Source organism: Leptonychotes weddellii, chromosome 7 (genome assembly GCF_054177405.1).
Source record: "Leptonychotes weddellii isolate Sample4059 chromosome 7, ASM5417740v2, whole genome shotgun sequence".
Classification (NCBI taxonomy): domain Eukaryota; kingdom Metazoa; phylum Chordata; class Mammalia; order Carnivora; family Phocidae; genus Leptonychotes; species Leptonychotes weddellii.
Window position 1 is genome coordinate 28,114,137 of NC_138375.1, and position 24,816 is coordinate 28,138,952.

The 24,816-nt window shown below is 34.7% G+C and overlaps 1 protein-coding gene across 4 annotated transcripts in view; it reads right to left on the minus strand.

Annotated features, from left to right (window-relative positions):
- RICTOR (RPTOR independent companion of MTOR complex 2) overlaps nucleotides 1-24,816 on the minus strand; it is a 71,444-nt gene that overhangs the window by 7,628 nt on the left and 39,000 nt on the right. The window contains exons 19-32 of one of the 4 annotated variants that reach the window (XM_081826043.1): nucleotides 24,500-24,626; nucleotides 23,756-23,920; nucleotides 23,474-23,550; nucleotides 22,917-22,995; nucleotides 17,105-17,214; nucleotides 16,564-16,651; nucleotides 15,341-15,433; nucleotides 14,882-14,988; nucleotides 13,951-14,180; nucleotides 11,445-12,453; nucleotides 11,092-11,163; nucleotides 7,565-7,742; nucleotides 6,704-6,788; nucleotides 5,659-5,778 (exon numbers count right to left, since the gene is read on the minus strand). In XM_081826043.1, coding sequence (XP_081682169.1) covers nucleotides 5,659-5,778; nucleotides 6,704-6,788; nucleotides 7,565-7,742; nucleotides 11,092-11,163; nucleotides 11,445-12,453; nucleotides 13,951-14,180; nucleotides 14,882-14,988; nucleotides 15,341-15,433; nucleotides 16,564-16,651; nucleotides 17,105-17,214; nucleotides 22,917-22,995; nucleotides 23,474-23,550; nucleotides 23,756-23,920; nucleotides 24,500-24,626 — 2,540 coding nt within the window. Of the gene's footprint in view, nucleotides 1-5,658; nucleotides 5,893-6,703; nucleotides 6,789-7,564; nucleotides 7,743-11,091; nucleotides 11,164-11,444; nucleotides 12,454-13,950; nucleotides 14,181-14,881; nucleotides 14,989-15,340; nucleotides 15,434-16,563; nucleotides 16,652-17,104; nucleotides 17,215-22,916; nucleotides 22,996-23,473; nucleotides 23,551-23,755; nucleotides 23,921-24,499; nucleotides 24,627-24,816 lie in introns of all 4 variants that reach the window. The other 3 variants (XM_081826041.1, XM_081826045.1, XM_081826042.1) reach the window with 3 other exon arrangements.

A 24,816-nucleotide genomic window follows, 5' to 3' on the forward strand; every position in this document is an offset into this window, starting at 1 on the left:
GCAACCTATAAAATCATACAACCTTAGTACTATAAGAAATATTGGAAATTAATTAAAGTTTTCATCTCATGAAAGAAAAGAGATTCAGAGAGAGGAGACACAACTCAGCCAGAAGATACGAGCTCTTGACAGATGGTCCAGTACTCTACTATAGCACGTTGTCACAGTAGAGAAAAAAAAAAAGCTCTATTTTTAAAACCCAGGAAACCAAACCAATGTCAATCTCTCCCTATGTTGTTTTCCACAGAATAGATATGATCCCTTCATCTTACCTCTAAACACTTCCCAGGATTACAATTTTCAAAATACTAAGTAGATAATACTTTGGTTCCTTGGAAAAGAAGATCTATAAATTTGGCATAGTTTTAAAATTTGGTTATTAAGGAAATCATGTGCCTTTCAGGGACTTAAAAGTAACACATGCTACTTAATCATTCATTGGCTTAAAAAAAAAAAAAAACTACTGCCAAAGATCTGAGAACTGAAGATGTACTTAAAAAACTAATGCTGAATAACCAGATAAGAGATGAATATGTTATTTTAGAATCAGTAGATAAGCTACCCAGAGACTATGATGACAAAGTATTTTCAGCACAAGGAGCAGTAAGAAAGTTATACCTCATTCAGTCAACATGTTTCTGAAAAGTTATAAACTATTGCAGCCTCACCTTTAACTTATGATGACTCCTAACATTTCTAACCTGTTAGAATCAGGTCCTATCTCTGAACATGTTAAGTGTTCTCATTAGGGAAAAAAACAAAAATCATTCCTCTAAGCACACTAGAACCATACAATGCATAAAAATCTGTGAAGGTGGCAGATGCAGAATAAAATGTTACCAGATATCTTATTCCAACAGCCTTTCCTCTGAGCTTTACATTTTTGAACCATTACCACCAGACCAGAAGTTTTAAAGAAAGAAACATCTTGTGTTCAAGTGTTGATGTTCCTTTAAAATGATCATTAAATAGCACAGGGATTATTTTTTAGTCATCTGCCATGAACAATATGGAAGTCTTTCTGATACACAAAATCCTCAATATGGTCTACAGGAATGCTTCTCAAACTTTATTGTGCACATGAACAACCTGAGAGTCTCATGGAAGCGCAGATTCTGATTCTGTGCGTAGGGTGGAGTTTGAGATTCTGTATTTCTGACAAGCTCTCAGGTGATGCTGATGCTGCTGGTCCATTGACCATACTTTGGGTAGCAAGAGTTCTGCAGGATCTGGTCTCTGCGTATCTCTCTCGAGGCTGATCATATATCCCCCTCCCTCTTACTGTCTGAGCTCTACTCACACAGGTGTCTTTTTAGACCCTACCACTCCCCATGCATGCTCCCCTGAGAGAAGACCTTTGCTCAGGCTGTTCACTCTCTCTTCAAATTTTCTATACTCCATCTTCACTTTTTTAGCTTCTAGTCATTCTTTAGATCATAGCTCAATAGTAACTTCTTTAGAAATCTCTTTTTTGACCTGCCTACTTGGTTCTATTCCTTTGCTAATACCATGTACCTATTCTTGCTGGCACTTGTTACAAATGCGGTTATTATATTCACATAATCAACTGATCAAGTGATCAATCAGTCCATTCTTCCATTGCTTTCCCCACTGACTGAAGCTCAAAGAGTTTAAGAACAGTGTTTTTTTTTTCCTCCCCCTCTCATAAATGTTTTTCTGGCATCTAGTTTAATGCCTGACCCACGGTAGCAGCGTAATAAATATTATGTTGAGGACATGAATGAATGAATGAAGGTTTGGCGACTTTTTAACCATTTGGCCTTCCTCCCTTCACACTTCTAGGATGGGCATCAGTAGTAAACTGTAATCATTTCCCAATTCAGAGCTCTTCTTCCCTGCTGCTTCTTACTCTAACACTTCACATCACTGGCCAGCCAGCCGAGAGGCTCTGCTAAGGTGAGCACCTTTCTGCCTATAGCACGTCTTTCACAAGTCCCAAACCTCCTGATGCTCTGCCTGATCACTCTCCCAGCTACAGGTCACAGATGGGTTAGAATTAGCTGTGACTGTCTTGTGACTAGGTACTTGAGGGGGCTGGTTTCCCTATTTCTTGTTTGATAAAATAAGTAGAAAACAGTAAAGTAAAATCCATAGTAAGTACTTCATAAGTATTTGATGAATAAGGATACAAATGAAGAAGCAGAACTTGCAGAAACTAAAATATCATAAATGATGTAGAGCCAAATGATTTAAAACAGAATATTCTCTACTGTGTGCAATACATCAGAACAATACTGCCCAAACCTCTCACTCGCAGGAAATGACAATAATTACAACATGATGGGGCCCTGGACAGAGCTGTTCACAGTGGGAAGTGCCTAGTCCAAGGGTCTGTCCAAACCCAGGCCCCAGGGGCATGGAAACATTGAAGGAATTAATGATCTCAGCACACCCATATCCTACCTGTGGTGTATCAGCATGCTACAACCCATCAGTTGGAAAGCTCTGAATCAGAACACCAAGGAGAAATTTAGAAGAGTGACTCAGAGAACTTTGATATCACTAGATTTTTGAGTGTGGCTAGGTGATACTCACCAAGAAAAAGTATCTACGGAAACACTTTACACACATATACAAACACATTATCAGTTTGAAGTTGCTAATATACATGGTCCCCAACTTACGATGCTTGGGCTTTACGATGGTGCAAAAATGGTACACATTCAGTAGAAACTCTCTTGCTTCAAATTTTGAACCTAGAAATTTCCCTGGGCTAGCGATTTGCAGTACGATCCTCTCTTTGACGCCGGGCAGTGACAGCTGTCACTGCTCCCAGTCAGCCATGTGGTCATCAGGGTAAACAGCCAATACACACACATTCTGTTCCCAGAGAGCCATTCTGTTTTTCACTTTCAGTACAGTATTTAATCAATTACATGAGAAAATCAACACTTATAAAATAGACTTTGTGCTGATGATTTTGCCCAGTGTTCTGAGCACGTTTAAGATAGGCTAGACTAATCTATGTATATATTATATATATTATATATTATATATTACATATTAAATGCATTTTGACTTCAGATTTTTTTCAACTTAGGACGGATTTATCGGGATATAACTCCATCATGAGTTGGGGAAGACCTGCATATGTCATTTGCTGAATCTGAATCTGTTCTCACCAAAAACATATTGTCTACTACACAAAGCAGTATGCAGCTAGGTATTAGAAATACAAAAATGAAAAGACATGATAGTCCACACACTGAAGGAACTTAATGAGTGGAAGGGAAAAAAATAACCAACCAATAATGATTATAAGAGATCTACAAAAGGCAATGAGAGTAAAGAGGAAGGAATGTCAACATCTGACTTAGTGAGGGACAGCTTCACAGGTAAAATACTGACATTTAGGATGAGGTGGACCGGCCAAAGAGACTGACTGTGTGTGAATTTGTGTGTGAGGAGGGAGGAAGGGAAAGAGGGAACAGCAGGGAAAACGCATTTTTCATGCCTGGAATTATGAAATATAAAGAAATCTGTTGCATTCCTATACACTAATGAGGTAGCAGAAAGAGAAATTTAAGAAAACAATTCCATTTACGATTATACCAAAAATAAAATATCTAGGGAAAAACTTAACTAAGGAGGCAAAAGACCTATATTCTGAAAACTATAAAACACTGATGAAAGAAACGGAAGATGACACAAACAAATGGAAAGATAATCCACACTCATGGATTAGAAGAACCACTATTGATAAAATACCCATACTACCCAAAACAATCTACAGATTTAATGCAATCCCTATCAAAATAGCAACAATATTTTTTACAGAACTAGAACAAATACTAAAATTTGTATGGAATGGCGAAAGACCTCAAATAGCCAAGTAATCTTGAAAATTTCAAGATACAGTACAAAGCTGAAGTAATCAAAACAGTATGGTACTGCCACAAAAACAGACTCAGAGATCACTGGAACAGAACAGAGAGGCCAGAAATAAACCCACACTTATATGGTCAATAAATCTATGGCAAATTATACAAGGGGGCAAGATTATACAAGGGGGGAAAGACAGTTTCTTTAACAAGTGGCACTGGAAATACTGGACAGCTACATGCAAAAGAAAGAAACTGGACCACTTCCTTGCACCATACACAAAAATAAATTCAAAATGGATTAAAGGCCTAAAGGTAAGACCTGAAACCATAAAACTGTTAGAGAAAATAATAGGTACTAATTTCTTTGACATTAACTATGGGAACATTTCTCTAGATGTCTCCTAAGGCAAGGGAAACAAAAGCAAAACTAAAAAATTATTAGGACTACACTAAATAAAAAGACTTTGCACAGCAAAGGAAACCATCAACAAAACAGTAAGATAACCTGAATGGGAGAAGATATTTGCAAATGACATATGCAATAATGGCTTAAAATCCAAAATATATAGAGAACTTACACAACTCAACACCAAAAAACCAAGTAATCCAATTAAAAATGAGCAGAGGACCTGAACATTTTTTCAAAGAAGGCATACAGATGGCCAACAGACACATGAAAAGATGCTAAACATCATTCATCATCGGGGAAGTGCAAATCAAAACCACACTGAGATACCATCTCACACCTGTCAGAATGGCTAAAATCAAAACACAAGAACTAACAAGTGCTGGTGAGGATGTGGAGAAAAAGAAACCCTCATGCACTATTGATGGGAATGCCCTTTGGTACAGCCACTGTCGAAAACAGTATGGAGGTTCCTGAAAAAAATTAAAAACGGAAATACCATATGATCCAGTAATTCCACTTCTGGGTATTTACCCAAAGAAAACGAAAACACTAATTTGAAAAGATATATGCACTCCTATGTTTATTGCAGCATTATTTATAATAGCCAAGATATGGAAAGACCCAAGTGCGTATTCATAGTGACTGGCTAAAGATGTGTGTGTGTGTGTGTGTGTACACACACACACACACACACACACACACACCAGAGTATTACTTGGCCATAAAAAAGAATGAGATCTTGCCATTTGCAATAAAGCTAATTGAAGTCATCAGAAAAAACCAAATACCATATGATTTCACTCATATGTAGAATTTAACAAAACAAAGAAAAAAGATACAAATAAACAAAAGACTCTAAAACACAGCAAACAAAACTGTAACTGCCAGAAGAGAGGTGGGTGGGGCCAGGATGAAAGAAATAAAGAGGATCAAGAACAGATTTATCTTGATGAACATACAGAATTGTTGAACCACTATATTGTACACCTGAAATATAACACTGTATGTTAATTATGTTAGAATTAAAAAATAATTTAAAAAGAAAAACAGAATTGTTGTATCATTATATTGTACATCCAAAACTAATGTAACATTCTATGTTAATAATAGTCCAATTAAAGAAAAAAAAGACAACAGATCACACGAAGAATCTTGTGTGCTAGGCATGAATAGCCAGTAAAGAACTATCAACAGACTAATCCCAGGGAATAGTATGAAAGATGAACTGGCAGGGGCCAAACTTGGAGACGAAACACTACCTCCAACCCTCCAATAGGGAAATGCTGAAGGACCGAACTAAGGCTGAGGTAGTGAGAATGGAGTAAGAGGGATGGTCAACAGAGGTGGGACAAGATTTGTGACTGGAGCAATTTAAATTAGGTGGAGATGGACATAATCACTTACCTGAATGACTACATATTGCACTTAGTTGATTACTGGGCTGGAAACCCAGAATTTCGATACAGACACAATAAAGGCAGTTATCATCTGTATGCTCCTGTAATCCAGTGTCTTCTGTACTTTCTAAAAACAGAGAAGCATCTGAATGGATTGAATTCATTATTTCCGTAAGACTCATCTGCTGTCGTAGCAAGTGAAAAGAGTTTTTTACAAGACCTCCAGTTCCAGATGGAAGACCTGTGCATAAGTAAATATGAAACAAAATCCGATAAAGATAGTATCAATGATACCTCTTTTCAAGATGTCTCAAACTATGTGAATTTTTAAATTAGGAAAATTAGGGAAGAAAACCAGAACTCTTTTTATGACTCAAAATCTTAACCTTAACTGAGGAGAAAAGAGAGTAATTTGCTTAAAATTAGGAAAATAAAGTTAGCAGATAAGCTTGTATTACTTCAATATAAAATTTTAAATGCAAAATGGAAAATTAAAATTATACAATTAAGACATAATTTCAATTATTCTCAGTATTTCCATAAAGAAACGTAATAATTCTCAGTCTATCTAAAGAGGTACTTGTTAGAAGAAAAAAAAAAAAAAGATTATGAAGCTTTAAACCTATGGCTGACATGCATATATTCATTAAAATCTTACTGTTCATAACAAAGAGAGATCATGTAATGCATAAGTACGTTTTTATCTCTCTCCTCTCCCCACACATCTGTTTCTTAGACCTTTGAGAATCAGCATTATAAATTTTTCATGCATTAGTTTTTAAAAACAGAATCAAATGATCTAGTTTTTGTCTTCTTGAGAGGCTGGGTAGAACATTTTCTTAACACCCTCACAAAAATATATTGTGGTTTAGTTTTAAATGGGCTCAAACAATTATTTTGGCATAATTTTTAAATTGACCCAAAAGTAAGTATATCTGAATTTTTAATGTCATCCTACTGAAAAAATTTTTTTAATCAACTTTGTTTTAAAAAGAATTTTCTTTTTAATATAAAGAAGAGTCAGTCTCATGAGAACAGAAACCATGCATTACCTCCTGCCTCATGGGCAAACACTCTGGCACCTCGATCATCGTGTGGAGGTATGTTTTTTGTCTGAAAATAGGGAATATCCTTTACCTAAAACAGATAAATTACAAAGAAGTTCACTTTATGAACATTAGCAAGATGAAATGAAATGCAATTTAAATAGAATTACTACAGCACACGAACGTACAACAAAAAGTTCATGAAAGAAGGTTAAATTACCAAAATTTGATAAAATAACAAATAATCCTTAAGTTCTTATCTACTCTTGGTAATTCAAATATTAAAATAATTATTTTTAGAATTTATTTAAAATGTCTTTAGACTCCTGAGCAAATGCGGATTCTTTAGTACTATCTATCATGTAGGTATTTGTGAGTATCTCATGGGATTAGGACCACCTTATATGACTGGGCACATGTGGCTGTCCTGTGCAGGATAAATAGGTTCAAGGATTATTAAAAAAAAAAAAAGGAATATACTGTATACCTCAAACTTACACAACTTTGTGTTCAATGTCAAAAAAACAAAAAATAAATATTAAAAAACAAGGATAAGTCAAATGTGATTAAAAAGCAAAGTTAAAAATTCACTAAACTTCTATAGAGAATATACCGATAAGAAATCAAACAAGATGCTGATTTAGTATGGGAAGAGAAGGAAGCATAATGTTCTGGGGACTTGGAAATACTAAATAAAAAAGTACAGAATAAAGTGAGAAAGGTGAAATAATTTGCATCATAAAATGTTTTTAAACAAAACTGCTTTAAAAAAAATTATCTTCTCCCAAAATAGTATTCACTCTAAATTGTAATTTCTAGTAAGCAGTTGTACCACATGAAATAATAGGAAAATAGAATTCATGATACCTGGAATATATCATTGATGTCTACTGGAAGAGCAAGACCAATATAGTCATCTGAACTACCATACGTTGCACTGGACACCATGGACCTCACTGAGGAGGATCGCTGCAGGGTATTTTGATTAATAGGACTTAATAAATCTTCTTTATCTAATGAAGCATAACTTAAAGCTTTCATGAACCTATAAAACCATAAAAAAAAAATCCCACTTGCATTAGTTTCTTGATTTGTAATATTTATCATATAGAGGAATTACAATTTATTTTTTTAACTTCAAAAAGATAAGTAGCTAGCCAAGTACTAAACAGTGCCATCTTGTTTATTAATAGCATATAAACACTTGAAATCATTTAGCTGTTATAAAATGATATACAAAAGACCATCCATAATGAGACTGTTTGGAAAAACAACTACTATGGCCTCCCAGGTAAAAGTGAAAAGGTGGGCAATTAAGGTAACTTTCAATACCTAGAATTTAAAAAAAAAATGTCCTCAGAAGTCACAGGTATGATCCAAGGACTATCTTCACAATCATTTCAAACTAGTAAATTTGCTATCATACAACTAAGGGCATGTCTATTAACTCCATTTAACATTATTTTTATGAAAAATAAGAATACTTATCATCCTTTGTGTGGTAATTAATGCTTTAGCAACAAGATTTATGTAACACAGAAGACACAAAACAGCAATAATGTTATCATTTGTAAATATTACAAGACAGTTTTATTTAAAGCACTGATATGTCTGCAATACACTCCTTACTACTAGTGACTCCATAATAAATATGGTATACTGATATTTCCTTAAGATAAAGGTTTCTTATTCATGCAACATACATGCTAAAATATTGACTAGGCACCTGCTTTGTATATACAAGGCACTACACAAGGCTCCACAGTTAAGGTACACTGGCATTTAGAAACCCAAGTCATTTAAAATGTAACAATGTAGCCTGATATTTAAAAAAGGAATTATTTTATAATGCACACAAAATCCTTCAAAATTGTAGCTATTAAGATTATCATAGTTGGGGCGCCTGGGTGGCTCAGTCGGTTAAGCATCTGCTTTCAGCTCAGGTCATGATCCCAGGGTCCCGTATCCGGCTCCTTGCTCAGCGGAGAGCCTGCTTCTCCCTCTGCCTGCTCTGCCTGCCACTCCCCCTGCTTGTGTTCTCTCTCTCTCTGACAAATAAATAAAATCTTTTAAAAAAAAAAAATTATCATAGTAAAAACCACTCCTAATTTCTGCTTAAAAGACTCCTAACTGAAATTGACAAATTTCATAAAATAGGTCAGTGGTTTTAAAATTAAATTGTTAAGCCTCTTATTTCATAAAACTCTTAAAGAAGTATTGGAGGTGGAGGAGGTGGTAGATACTTGCCTTCCCAATCCCTATTTCAACTGACTAGCTCCATTTTAATCTATTCCACATATTGGGTTTCCACAGAAATGTTTTTGCGAAGAGAGATTCTCTACTTAAAAAGCAACATTCAAAAAGCTTAAAACCACTGATCTAGTCCAAATTCTATTAGATGAGGCAACTGAGGCCCAGATATTTCAAAATTCATGAACTTTCCCACACAGATTCATAATAGTGAGCAAATGAGGTCTGCTTGGTTTTGTCCTGGATTGATGAAGTTTTGCAAAGCTACTGAAGTCTAGGCAGATGAGACATTACAGCATAATTTATGAAACCTTCTTCAAGTTCATTCACTCAGTGCCAGGATTAGAATTTAGGATTAAGGATTCCTACTTCAGTGTTTGTTCTACCATGTCCCAAGGAAATATCTCAGTGAGATACGATTTTTAAGACTGCTGGACTCATGCTATCCATTATACCACAGGTATGTATCTGCATGCCTACCCTTTTAATTTTATAAGAAAACAAAACAAATAATAATAATAGTCCTTCTCAGACTGGATTCCAAACTGTTATTTTGAAGTAAATTTGTAGTTAGCTTCCATCACTTTCATTTTCTCTGAACTAACCAAAGGTAAGAAGTAGGAATAGAAAGACTAATGCCGACACGGTTTTTTCCTCCATGGAACCTGGTACACACACAGTAAGTACTAAATACAATTTGAAAAACAAATGAAAGATTTGATGAACATAAAGTTCTGTTATGCCGTCACACCTTTGTACAAGCTGTTCCTGTCTCTTGACTGTTATTTCTTGTTTTTATTTTTTTCCCTCCCAGAAATTAAAACATCTATTCATCCTTTATATAATGCCAATAACTTGGCATTTTACTCCAGGAGTAAAATTTCCAAATAACTTTCTTCTGGTCTAACAGAGAATATAGGAAATAAGATTCTAAGAACCCAGATTGGTTAGGAAATAAGTGATTTGGGGTAGCTGTCTTTTCTGGTCTATTCTTATGAATATTTAAACAGTACAACTCTTTAATCTATGCCTTCATCAGTTTGGATAGAAACGGCCTGCTTCGATGGGATATGATCAACCAAATCGTATGAAATCATAACAGCTCTCTGGTGACGTTGCACTGAGCTGTACGATGGTGCAACTCCTACTCCTTACTTTGCTCTGCTACATTCCTTACTGCTCTGGCTGCTGCAGTGGTCTCGAATTTTCAAATACTTTGTTGTAATACAAAAGTTTCCTCCTTTGCTACCAGTTTTATCAGCTGTCCTTTCCTGTTATAGTGTTCCTACCAATCAGAAGCTTCTAATTGTTGCTCCCATAGGCCCGAAAACGTGATATCAAAGCTTGTTAGGATAAGTATCAACTTTGAATGTGGGTCAGAGGTATCTCTTCTGAATACAATTCATGAACCTTACTGCATAGATTGAGACTAGTGAGCTATTAACAGATTTGCCTTTGTTCTGAATCGATGAGGTTGCCAAAGATGGGTGAGTTCCTGTATGAGACATCACTGCATAATTTATAAAATTCTATCAAATGGGATATAATTTATTATCTGCTACAAAGGAACCCCTTCTACTAAATGCATTAGCATTACTGAAAGAAAACTGCTTAATAACTTTTTAATGTTATTAAGAATTTGGTTCTGTAAAAGCCAAATGGGTTACATAAGGAAATAACTACCCATAATGCTAATGATGATGATATGTGTCAAGCACTATTCTCAGTATTTGACAAATACTAATCCATTTAAATAAATGGGAATTAATAACAAAAACTAAGTAAATTTTTAGAAGTATCTGGCCCAACAATAACAACAACAACAAAAAAACAGGTACAGAACCTTTGCAACAACCAAATTTTACATTGCATATATTTTAAAGGTAAAATCAAAATTGTTTATTTTGATCAACCTGGTCACAATCTTTAGATATGGCATAGAAATTCCCTAAAAGTTCTTGAGCACAGGCAAATTGCTACTGCTGAATCCTGCAGGCCAATTAATTCACTTAATGTTCATTAGGTTCCTACTAAATAATCACAGCTACTTAAGACAAACTGAAAAGAATTTTACTAAAATTTGTAGTTACTTAAAAAATATAGTAATAATAAAGGTCAACTTTTGGAGCCTTAAATTGACCTACCTGAAAAGGTTGTTTGTTATTGTAGGTCTTAAGCTCCTGATTCCCCCGACATGCTTCTTTTTAAAATCGATCCTTGCAGAAGCGAGAAATAAAAAAAAACTTGTGACTTGTGTGTCCTTGCAAACCATAGATGTTTATTTCAGGGCCTAAAAGAATTTCTTTTCCCCCCTCGCAGCTGCAAGAATCCATTTCAAATCATATCGGGTAACTAGGAGCTTAGAGCCTACCATAGTAAACAATTACAATTGGTCAGTTCTGAGGCTTATGTAGATGTAAAACCTGTCTAGTGCTTTCCAGTTAAGTCTGTTAAAATGCAACCACTATTGTTCATTTTTAAATGTTCATTTGCTCACCTGCTTGGTGTTAACCTGGACTCAAAGCTGCTGGCCTTCATGGTGATGGTGTCGGTAAACAGCACATCTTTTGCTGGGGATGCCAAAGCCTCAGAATGAGATAAGGACGGATGCATTCTTTGTTGCTGCAACCTTTTCAGCGTAGCATAGCCGAAGGCGTCTCTAGAACTCGTGTAACTAAAGTTACAATCTGCTAGACTTTTAATCGTAGCAATAGAGGGTGCTTTAAGGGACTGTGCTCTTCTAGGAAGTGTGTGAGAAGAACCTGGAGGCACCAGGGACACCGAGTTTGATTTGGAGAGAGACAGATGGTTAGACTGTGGCGTCAAATAGTGGCTTGTCTTAACAGTTTTAGTACTTACCACAGTACTCATACTTCCACAGTCTGTGTCCACAGTCGTAGCATCGATACCTACTGTCTCTCGTGAAGGACTTGAACTCATTGAACTTATGCCACTTGTCGTAGTGTCTGTATTAAAACTTTGGCTACGTATCTTCATATGAGAGCTTGTTGAACTTTCTACGACTAATCTCTCTCGGCTTGTGTTTTCTCTGTGATTCTCGGTACCAAGACTCTTCGTGAATTTTAAGTCATTCTCTCCAATACTTGGAGTACTACCAGTGTCTTCAATGTGCTTATTCCCAACAAATGAAGTTTCTAATTGTAATGTCTTCTGTACTGTGGATATGGGTGTGAAATCATCACTATGATTAAAGTCAACACTGGGCTCTGTAAGTGTTCTGATCCGCCTGTTGTTTGTCTTATTTTCGGATGACAGTTTCCCTCCTTTCGGATCACTGCTACTACGATGTTTTTTATTAGGCAAAGTAAGCGAATTTAAGATACGATTCTTCACAAGTTTACTAGAAGCAAAGAAAGGGAATGAATTTTTATCCTTTATAGGTCCAGGTCGATCATAAAATGCTGGCTCTGTATCTTCACTGATGTCAAGAAAAAACGTACTGGTAGAGCTGCTGCCAAACCGGTCATCCTCCATTATGAACATACCTATGATCAAAGGATTGTTAATAAAAGCACATAAAAAAAGACAAAACAAAATCATGGCAACTGTTAGTGACATATTTCAAGAATATTTTGCTGAATAGTCATCTGGGAAAAAATTTTTTCAAAAATAAAGGGTTAAATTGCTGAGAAGCCACATAAGTGTTTGAACTTAAATGAAATGTGAAATTATGTCATTATGAGGAACTTCTGTTATTTCCCAAGAAAAACTAAAGGATTCATTATGGCACAGTTTACATGAAGTGGTTTTTTTTGGGGTTTTTTTTTTTTTTGCTTGACTGTTTTAATGGCAGGGAGTTTCCAAAACCTCTAAATATTCAGCATACAATTAAAGGAAAAGGGAGATTTGACCATGGATGTTCACTCAGTTGGTACAGATTCTTGTTAATTTTTCAAATCACACTAGTGGGAGAAATTAATCTTATAAGAAATGAATTCTTAGTCTTAAAATATCTTTTAAAGAACCAAGTCAGAGCATTTTAAATTCATGTTTAAATCAGTTAGGCTTATTTATTTTCCTTTAGGTACTAAGTAACTCATCTAAATTCAGTGTCTAACTCTAATAAAGAAAAAAGATTCAATCTGGGTGTCCAATGACATCTATGAGCTTTTATCCTATTTTTATTTTTAGCTTTTTGTTCAATAGTTATAAACTACTTCAAATTTATTTTGAAAGAAAGCAAAATAAAATCCCAAATAAACCTGCATAATGTATTTTCAGATTTTGTCAATTCTAAGATGCACATTTTTCACAAGTAATTCTCTAAAATCAGAATGCATCTTGTAATCAGTGGTATGACCTAGTTTAATAGGCAGTATTTTTTTCTTCTTTTTTAGTGATACATAAAATACTGGTGCATCTTATAATTCACAGCATCTTAGGCCTGGTAAAATATGGTTTGAAATATGTTGCACTATCTTCTTAAAAAGAACCATGTCTTAAGTTTTGTACGACTAACAATATTTAGCACAGGGCTTAAAACCACAAACTGTTTTTTATTTAATTGATTTTTGATACTCTATCTTTTAACAGTTTCAATATTTAGTTTTAAAATTTAGCTCTTCTCTCAAAAATGAATATGTAAATATAATATCTCTTAATAAATACATTCTGGTTCAACAATCTCTGTATCTGAAAAATGAGTGAAAAAGTATGTAAATGAAGGTAAGCAAATATTTACTTTTTAGATTTTATGATAAGCAAAATGGGGAACAGGTTCTTCTGGCACATGGCTTATTTTTTAACTCTGTCAGTAAGACTTTTCCGAAGGCTATTTAGAAAAGCAAGGAGAGAGAACAAAGTAGTCTGGTGGCTATTACTCTCTGTTGTGAAAAGATAACACATTCTCCAAGACCACATTATTGCCAAATTATCTTAGAAAAAAGTAAATTAGGAATGTAACAAATACATTTAAATTGTGACATTACAAATACAAATGTTAATTTCAGCTAACTTTATATGATCTTGTCAACAATACTCACTTGATGGTGCAGATTCACTTTCACTATTATGTCTAGAGCTGGTTGACTCTGAGTTCAAACTCAGGGTGCTTGGGATAGATGAAAGTTCATTACAGAGTTGTTCTACATCATCTGGAACCACAGGCCACAGATGTTTGCGACTGTGCCTTACAGAATCCCAGCTGTGACATTTCAGAATATCACAGCCCTGTTTGGTTTTGGCTATGAGCCCAAGCACATATACACAGGTCCTATATGTAAAAGATGTAGTAATGACAGTTTATAATTCCAAACTGAGATTTCTTAAAGCAACCAAAATATTAGTTTGCTATATGTACATTTGAATTTTCTTTAAAAGTCATTAAAAATTGTTTAGCTTGTAGAAAAATGTATTAAAATGAGTTAGGGGTAACTTAGAAGCCATAAGTAACATGAACACCTTCCTAATATAGATAGTAATTACAAAGAAGTAGTTTAAAAGAACATAATGCAATCTTAGGGGGAAAATGACATATATTAACTTTTCTGGGATAAATCTGGAATATATGGGCTATTGGACTACTGCATATACACTATACTTTCACTGTTTACCAGTTACTAAACTTCAACATTATAATGATAAAAATGAAACAGTAACATTAAGCAAGGAGTTCCTTAAGATGTTTACCTTAGTGCATCTAAAAAAAAAATTTTTTTTTTTTTTTTTAAGTAAACTCTACTCCCAATGTGGGGCTTGAAATCATGGCCCCAAGATCAAGAGTCGCATGCTCTACTGAGCCAGCCAGGTGAGCACCCCACCCTTTTCTTTTTAAATCTTATCTCATTAGGATTTTAGGATTTTCAGTGAATTAATAGTTCTATTGGACTACTGAATCATAAAATACTCTTCCCTCACAGCCATTTGTGAACAAGAATATATACATTAGAAAGATTTGTGAGTAAAATAACATACCCTCTGACTGAAAGAACCTCACATTGCTTTGCAAGTTTTAGTATATCTGGAATCACATTTTCTTCCTGTAGCAAATTGAGACCCCAATTTGATGAGCCAATATTTCCCTGAAAGAAAAGAAATCACTTATATCAAATATATTTATAAGATTAACTCTTTCAAGAAATTTGGAGAGCTATCAAAAAATTTAACCCCATCTATGAGAGAGAAAAAAATGTGAAAAAAAACCTTAAATATGGAACTTTAGAAATTAATGCTCCATTTGTCTTAGAAAGAAAACTAATAGCTTAATCATTTATTTTTCAGTCTAAAAATATATTTAAAATGGGCAGAAACAATCTTGGTCTTAGAATATTAATCTGAGAACAAGTTCTAAATAAAATGATTTTTATTATTAATGGGAAAATTTTCAAAAAATCTAAAAATGATGAAGATCTTATAGAAATGTTTATTACAAACCAAGGCCCAAAGAGATGCTTTCAGTTTTTTAATTTCTTCCCATTTATCCAAATCTGGTGTACGAACATTGTGACAGAGTTCGGTAATAATATTCTGGAGAAAGAAAAAAAAAAGAAAAACAAAGTATGAGTAACAATATGTTTTCAATGCATCTTAAAACCAAATTTTTAAGGTTTGCATTTAGTAATGTTTGCATATTTAAAATTCTAAAATAATTTTATGTAAACTTTCTTAAGCAGCATTAGTGCAGGGGCTCTGAGTTCCTATTCTGGAGTTAGCACTTTCTAGCTATGTGGTTTTGAGCAAGTTAGTTAATCCCCCATGCCTTGATTTCCAATCTCTAAAATATGGATCTGTTTCATAAGGTGTAATGATCTAATCATTACATACAAAGTGCTTAACAAAGTACTTAGTACCTAATATTATAAAAATGTTAGTCACATTATCAGTTTTTTAAATAGAACATAATACTAGTGAATTAAAAAAACTAATATGAAAGATATGTGCTCCAAAAGTCTTCACAGGCTTAATATAAAAATAGGACACTATAGAGTACATTTATGCAAAACTTTTGCTCCTGGGATGAACACTGATACAAAAATGAACTAAACTGCCAGATTACTAGAGTTCAAAAGACACACATGCAAATACTTCCATTTCTAAAATAAGAAAAAAGTTGCATTTATTGAAAACACTTAGTAGCAAGACATATTCACAGCCATACATTTGGTGTGCATATAATCAAAGAATAACTGCTTGACACTAAGCCTGTTATATTCCATGAAGTTTAAGAGAATAGTACAAACAGCAATTACACTTCCAGTTTGTTGCTCACCAAAGATAACTGAATCTGTATCAGGTTCAGTTTAACTTCCCAACAAGAACAATGAAGAAATTCAGTTTTTCGTATGTTTCTACTAACAAGATGAACTTCCCAACAAACTATAAAGGACAGAACTCAGACTTAAAGTGGCTTACTTTACGTAACAAATTAGCTATGCAAAAGTTGACACAGGGAAGTCAGGGAAAGGCATGCAAACCAGTGATCTATCAGGATTACGAACAAAGAATGCCTAAGTCAGTTATAAGATAGAGGGCTTTAAAAGCAATTATGCTGCTAACTTTAAGGCTTTTGAGTAGTTTTTGCAAAGGTAATACTTTAGCAATATTGAGATTTTTTTCTATAATTGTAGTTATTTAAAACAAGTTAATTATGTTTTTACCTGTACTTCCAACAGATGACAGCCTGTTTTGTGGTGTACCAGTTGTCCATAGAGGTGTACAGGCAGGTAGACATGAGGACGCTGTAATCTAGTATAATAAAGATGATTGATATACCTATTGCCTCATTTACAATATACTAATTAAAACAAGGACTACTAATAAAGTACTAGGTAAAGATGTAATCTCTCGGCATACATAAAAATATGGAAGTGGAAAAGCGTGAGGATTTCTCTAGAAAAATAACAGTTTAGCTGGCCTCAGAGTAGTGAGTAATAGTAAGAGAGCTGAGACCAGAAAAACAGACTAGGGTAAAAGCATGGAAGGTATATAAATTATATTAGTAAGGGTATTCAGCATGTTATGAGTGCCACTGGAATTCTTTAGTGGTCAATGATATGCTTTAAGATTTTTTTCTTATGTCAGTGAAGGGAGTAAAATTTCTAAGTATTCAGAAAATTTCAAAAAATAAAGATTATGAACTGGTTTTGAATTTTATATTAGAGGACAAGTTAATAAATTATTCCATTAACTAGACTGTACCTTTGGTTACTCCGACGAACATAGTTATCACCATCAATTGGCTTTCGATAAGTAGTAAGTGCTTCATTAAGTTGTTCCTCAATCAAGTCAACATATTTTGAATTATATTCCTGGAAGATAATACTGTCTTAATTGTATACAGTATCATATTGTTCATTAAATTCATAACATATTAGGTACCTACCAAATCTTAAAAGCATAAATATGAGAAAAATGAACATCTGTACAGAAAATTTAAAACATTTTTAAAAATGGTAGAACAAGGTATTATGAATGCAAATGCTCTATCAACCCAAAAGCTGCCTGCTTATACTCTTATCCCCATTTTCAATTATTATTTTAGAGTCCATATAAGTAATAGTTTTGTTTTTCATCTTATTTAAATCCCTTTCCCCATTAAATATGAACAAAAACTAGCCTCTTAATATTAAACCATAAACATATTCACTAGAAATTTAAAAAGGAAAACTAAATGAATTGTATCATTTTAGCACCTTCTAGCATCTCTTTCCCCACTGATTTGAATCACCTCAAATGTAAAAAATGTTTCCAACTAAAACTTGAAAAACTAGCTAAATTCTTTAAACTGAAAGTCAGTCATACTGTCATCTTCATTGCAAAACATCTCCACTTTACTTTTTCCCTTTTATTTTTTAACATTTTTTAATTTAAATTCAATTAATTAACATATAACGTATTATTGGTTTCAGAGGTACAGGCCTGTGATTCATCAGTCTTATATACTACCCAGTGCCCATCACCCAGTTACCCCACCCCTCCACCCACTTCCCCTCCAGCAACCCTCAGTTCGGTTCCTATGATTAAGAGTCTTACGGTTTGTCTCCCTCTCTGGTTTCATCTTGTTTTAATTTTTCCTCCCTTCCCTTATGATCCTCTGTTTTATTTCTTAAATTTCACATATCAGTGACATCATATGATAATTGTCTTTTCTCTGATTGACTTATTTTGCTTAGCATAATACCCTCTAATTCCATCCACATCATTGCAAATGGCAAGATTTCGTTTTTTGATGGCTGTGTAATATTCATGTGTGTGTGTGTGTGTGTGTGTGTGTACACCACATCTTCTTTATCCATTCATCTGTCGATGGACATCTGGGCGCTTTCCATAGTTTGGCTATTGTGGACATTGCTGCTATAAACATTGGGGTGCAGGTGCCCCTTCAGATCACTACATTTCTATCTTTGGGGTAAATGCTAAAAGATCTCCACTTTAAACTGTTTAGAAGGAATTGGTAGAACCTCTTTGGAAAGCAATTTGGCAGTATGTATCAAAAATGTTACTTCACATACTTTTTTTTTTTTTGAAGATTTTATTTATTTATTTGACAGAGAGAGACACAGCGAGAGAGGGAACACAAGCGGGGGAGTGGGAGAGGGAGAAGCAGCTCGATCCCAGGACTCTGGGACCATGACCTGAGCTGAAGGCAGACACTTAACGACTGAGCCACCCAGGCGTCCCGTTACTTCTCATACTTTTTGGCTCAACAACTACACTTTTAGAAATTTATTCTATAGAAATATATGTACAAGCATGCAAAGACATAGGGAAGAATATCCAGCAAACACTGTTTATTAAACAAAAAAAGTTGGAAACAATGTAAATACAGGAGTGGTTATAAAAATTAAGGTACATTCACATAATGTACTATGTAGCCATCAAAAAGAACAAGTTAGATTTAAATGTATAGCTCTGAAAAGATCCCTCAGATATACTGCTAAATGAAAAACTTATCTACACTTGAAAATAGAACTCATTTGTATTTTTAAATAAAGAGTATGTACATATAGGGGACTCAGTCGTTAAGTGTCTGCCTTCAGCTCAGGTCATGATCCCAGGGCCCTGGGATCCAGCCCCCCATCGGGCTCCCTGCTCCGCGGGAAGCCTGCTTCTCCCTCTCCCACTCCCCCTGCTTGTGTTTCCTCTCTCGCTGTCTCTGTGTCAAATCAATAAATAAAATCTTAAAAAAAAAAAAAAGAGTATGTACATATAGATGGATAGAACATCTCTGAATGCTCACAAATAAACTATTACAGATAGTTACCTTCAGAAAAGACAGATTAAGGGCACAGGAGACATTTTTCATTCAAAACCATTTTAGACAACTTGAATTTGGTTAGTTACCTTAACTCCCTACTTAAAGCCTCTAAAAACGTACTTTTCCTTTTTTCCTTTAGGTTCCACATTTACTTTGTAATAGTAATATGAGGTTTTACTATTATCAGCGTACGATAATTATTACTACTGCTACTATTACCACTACACTACTACCAAACTCTCCTCTCTATATGAAAATCTTAGTGCAAAAAAGGCAGATATTCTGAGCTTTATACAGGAGTAGTTATATTCCTGTGGTTAATCTTTTGACCAGGGGCATTCATTTGGAAAACACTAGCCAAAGGTCAGGGGTATGGTTTATAGCTGTGAAATGCACTGAGTTTCTAATGTGGGTTATCTTGAGGATTCTGCCCAAAAGGACCAATCTGGAGGGGTAAGAAAACCCCAACTGAGGGGTGGACCTCTACCTCCCTCTGCCTACCTAGGAGGCAATATAAGTAGGCAGGCAGAGGAGCCACTGCCCTAGTCAAAGGAACTGAAAATAAGAGATCCACAGTGGTGAGGTCTTTGAGAAACTCATGACAGTAACCCTCAAGTAGAAGAATTAACATTTGAAATCTGCCACGCTCAAAGCTAAATAGCCCAGATAACAACTGTACCAACTGAGTAAGTCTGTTCTTGCCCCCCATGCCTCTTCCTCTTCCTGCTCCAAAGCTGAAGAAGCCCTAAACTGGCAGGCAGCTAGTAAATGGAGAGGAAATGAGCACAGAGAGTGATGAGATTAACCGAATCCTCCCTCCACTGTAGTGTTTCTATGTCTATATCAGGCCTGGGTGCTCGGGTGAAATTTTAAACTGAATGAGTGAGAATTTTTAATATTGTACTGGCCTGAATGTTTTATTATCTTGAAACAGAGACAGTCTCAGTTCATGCTGGCATGCCATAAGCTAGTGGGAGGAAACTGAATACAGTGAGCATGGGCTTTGGAATCAAAAAGCACCCCTGCTCTGCTATTTTTAAGCTCTGTGACCTAGGATAAATTACTCCTCTAGGATAAAGCTTACTCTCTTTAGCCTCAAAATTTTCATTCACAAAATAGAAATAACAGAATATATTTCATAGGATTGCCCTGAGGATTCAATGAAGTAAGACTTGAAATGGTAGACAATCAGTAAGTTAGTTCTCTTCCCTTTCTCCTTTTCTCTAATTCGAGAGAGAGGACTATGTTGTCTTTATTTTTTTACACCTTCCATTTACTGCCTAACTAACTGTAACTACAATTCAGCATCTGTTTGTAACTTTCTACTGAAAATGCTCTAGCAAAATTCACCAATGACCAAACTGTCAAATTCAACAGTTTATTTTCTATTGCTCATTTTATGTGACCTCTTTAACGAATATATATCACTGGCCTCTCCTTCCTGAAGCATCCTTTAGTGACACCATTCTCTCTGGCAATTTTCTCAGTGTCTTTGTCCTTCTATTCCCCTCATTAAACCAGAATGTTCTATAGGGAGGCATTTCCAGTTTTCTTTCTTTTTTTGTTCCTTATATCTTCCCTGGTGATCTCACTCATTTCAGGTTTCAGCTACTACTATATACTGAGGACTCCCAAACTGCGATCTTCAGCACATATCTGAGCTCCAGATCCACAATTCCAAGTATTTTCTGGATACCATCACTTGGTCATCCCACAGAGCAATAAAATTCAACATATTCAAAACTCATTAACCTCATCCTGCAAACCACTTTTTATAATCACAATCTCTTTTTTTTAAGATTTTTAAAAATTTATTTATTTGAGATAGAGTGAGCACCCGTGAATGAACATCAGTTGGGGGAGGGGCAAAGGGAGAGGAGAAGCAGACTCCCCACTGAGCAGGGAGCCCGACCTGGGCCTCAATCCCAGGACCCCAGGATCACGACCCGAACAGAAGGCAGATGCTTAACCACCTGAGCCACCCAGGCGCCCCTGTAATCACAATCTCTTCATGGTGATCCACTGCATGCTCAGTCAATGATAAATCAGAAACTTTAAGAGTCAAGATGGACTCTTCATTCATTATATCCAATCTGTCCACACCTCCTGTCCATCTTATTTCAAAGATGCCCAGAAAATGTGTCCCTGCCTATCCAATCTCAGCACCATTGAAGTTCACATTCTTATCAATTCTTGCTTCTTAACTGGTCTCAATATTCCTAGGCTTTACCTTTGATGACCAAATATCCATTCCTACACTCTGACCTGTCATGTTTCTAAAGCACAGCTCTGATTATGACTAGTCTTTGAACACCTATCATTCCCCCACTTCCGATAAAATTGAAATCCCTTAATGACATAATGTGGTTTATAACGCCTTCTATAATCTAGTTCTAACTTACCATTCTAGCCTCATCTTGCCACTCCTCACTTATCCTAGCCCCAACTACACTGGAATATAGCTTTCTTCACAAGTCTGAAGTTCCAATAATCTATACAGATTTATTATTCTGCACCCTCAGCCTTGAATACCCTTCTTCCAACTTATTTACTTACTCCTCAAGACTATTTCAAATATCATATCCTTTCCTGATCACACCTAACATTTCTTTTGCTAATTCTAATCCCTAAGGTAGAATCATTAATCCTTCCTTTGTGTTTCTTTATACACTGCACATGCCTTTGTTATAGTAGTTACATTTTGTACCTACTATGTGAAAGTACTGTACCAGATATGCTAAGCAACTTCCTAATATTATAATTTGTATAATAAGATGACCGATTTTACCATGGTAATTTAAGTAACTTCTATTTATGAAATAAAACTATTACATCTTATTTCAAGTCTCCAATTCATTAATTATTGAAAGACTTCATGCCTAAATTATGTTTTTGTTTTTAAAGATTTTATTTATTTGCCAGAGAGAGAGAGAGAGCAAGCACAAACAGGGGGAGCAGCAGAGGGAGAAGCAGGCTCCCCATCGAGCAGGGAGCCGGACGTGGGGCTCGATAGCAGGACCTGAGCTGAAGGCAGACGTTAACCGCCTGAGCCACCCAGACACTGCCTAAAGTATGTTTTATAGTTACAGTATTTTTAAAAGGTGAGAATTTCTTGTGAAATATGGTTCAGTATAGACAATATCATGATTGAAATGATGAAGAACCCCAAAATTATTTACATTAGAATTGAGTACCCATGGGTTTCTAAGATGCTTTGACAATTTATAATGCTTCAAACAAAATAAAATCACAGTGATGACCAACTAAAGAAAAGCTAGGAAGTTAACTAATAACAAGAAGTTTGTTCTCAGGTTTATGTCAAGAAGCATCCTAAAAATAAAGTTTAAAATATTTTATCTGCTTGGTACAGTTGTTTTACAATCTTCCTTCATTTAGGAAAATTGTTTTAGTACAGCTTAAAAGGGCTATCATAAGGGACCCAAGAATAAGAATAAAAGAAATGATAGTAAACAGGGTTAATAAATTATACCAGTAGATTGTATCAATTAAACTGAAAGCAAAATTTCAATAGAATATACACAAAATCAATAGTTTGCTCTAAAATAATGTGGTTTAAAAAATGGATAAATATAAACACAAATAAATAGATAGAATTTAAGAGTGGACTTCATATGAATGTTTAAATATTTGACCTCTTTAGCTTCAAGACACCAATATAAAAAATCCTCTAAATTCATAGATCTATTTCCTAAGATAAAAACATAAACTGAAGCTTACTCAACAGAAAGTTACCTTGTGCCATTTTTCCAATTGTTTTGCTACATAACCCCTTTCATTCAGATAGGAAAATCCTTTTGGAATGGAAAGAAATCTGTAAATTAAAACAAACAATAGTTTAACACAGAGTCTGACCACAACTGTTTAAGGAGTTAAACTATCTTAAGCAATACTATGTTTAAAGAGCTTAAAGACTTTAGGAATAGCTTCTTCCTGAGAGTAAAAGGTCAACTATTATTTACTGTAATTTCAAATACAAATAAATTTTCATAATCTTGCAAAAACACATGAATCCAATCACAGTAAAGAAAATTTCATGAAAATCATAAGGACACACAGAAATGTAAAGGAAACATTAAGGAAAACAATGAAAAACAATGAAACAACATTAAGGAAAACAATGAGTTTCAGTATTAAAGGATATCTAAGATTCTAAAATAGACCTCTTTCAGAAGTTAACACTAAACTCTTTAAAGTGTTTCCTATTTGGATTTGAATCCAACTTTAAAACACACTGCTAAAGAGAACACAACAAAAAACACAACTATAAGAAAAATTTACTTAACATTTACCTCAGGAGGAGAAGCAAACCCTTGTCTCCAAGGTGGGATAAAGCTGGCTTCATCTGAATAAGAGCATGAAGATTGGCCTAAAAAAGGTAATTATTAGGCAAATTAACAATTGCAAAATGATAGTAAATTATGTTTCCAAAACATCTGTATTAAGTACATTATAATTTCACATAATTTTCTATTAAAATTGAGTACTTTAATAATTAAAATTAATTTAATAATTAAAATACTTAAATAAAAATTCATGTCTAAGTATTTTATTATAAAATAATAAACCTTCACCTTGTCTTCACATGCTTCATCAAGAATATCAAGAGCTTCAGAAGAAATAGTTTTGTTTTTATCATGTAGCTGGGTCACTAGTAATTCAATTCCCCAATTATTGAAGAATTCAACATTAGCTCTCAATAATACTCTTAAATGTTTTGTTGCATACAGCCTGCAGGCCTATAAAGATAAAGGAAAATATAAAAACAAACAAAAAAACCCCAAACTTCATGGATAGCCTATTTGGACTTTTTTGGGGGACAGTTCTGCTACTTGAAAATGGCAGAAAAATTGGAATTGAGGGTCTAGCCCCTGATACATTTTCTTAGTACTAGTAAATATTTCTGTTTCAATCTAGCTGCTTCTTCCCCTTCATAGAAAGATATGGGTACTGTATACAGTTCCTTGGAGGAACTACTTTTATTTTTATTTTTTTTAAAGATTTTATTTGACAGAGAGAGAGAGCTGGAGAGCACAGGCAGGGGGAGCAGCAGAGGGAGAGGGAGAAGCAGGCCTCCAGCTGAGCAGGGAGCCTAATGCAAGGTTCGATCCCAGGACCCTGGGATCATGACCTGAGCCGAAGGCAGACGCTTAACTGACTGAACCACCAGGAGCCCCATGGAATAACTACTGTTTTAGAGTAAACTCAAATTCCATCCCATATTCTTAGAATTAATAATTAATTTTGCTTGGCTAAATTTTATGAAGTATTGAACTAACTGGCTATAAAAAATATAGTTTTGTTGATGTTATACTCACATCAGTGGCTGCTGTAAGAATTTTGGAAAGGATGACTCTCGCCAATCCATCTCTGCTGTAGTCCAAGCTAGAAACAGTCAGTTTCAGTAAGTGATCTTGGTTTTTCAAGGAACAGAGATTAAGGAGACTAAAAAGAAAAAAAAGAAAAAAGAAACAAAAAGGACGAAAATATAAACAAGCATTTCTGAAAGAAAGCATTTAGTGACAAATATCACATAAAAAAGAGTCACAAAGCCATCAAGATAACTAATTTTTTTGTATTTTAATAAAATTTACCAAATACATGTACACAGAATAAAAAGCATACCATTTCAGAC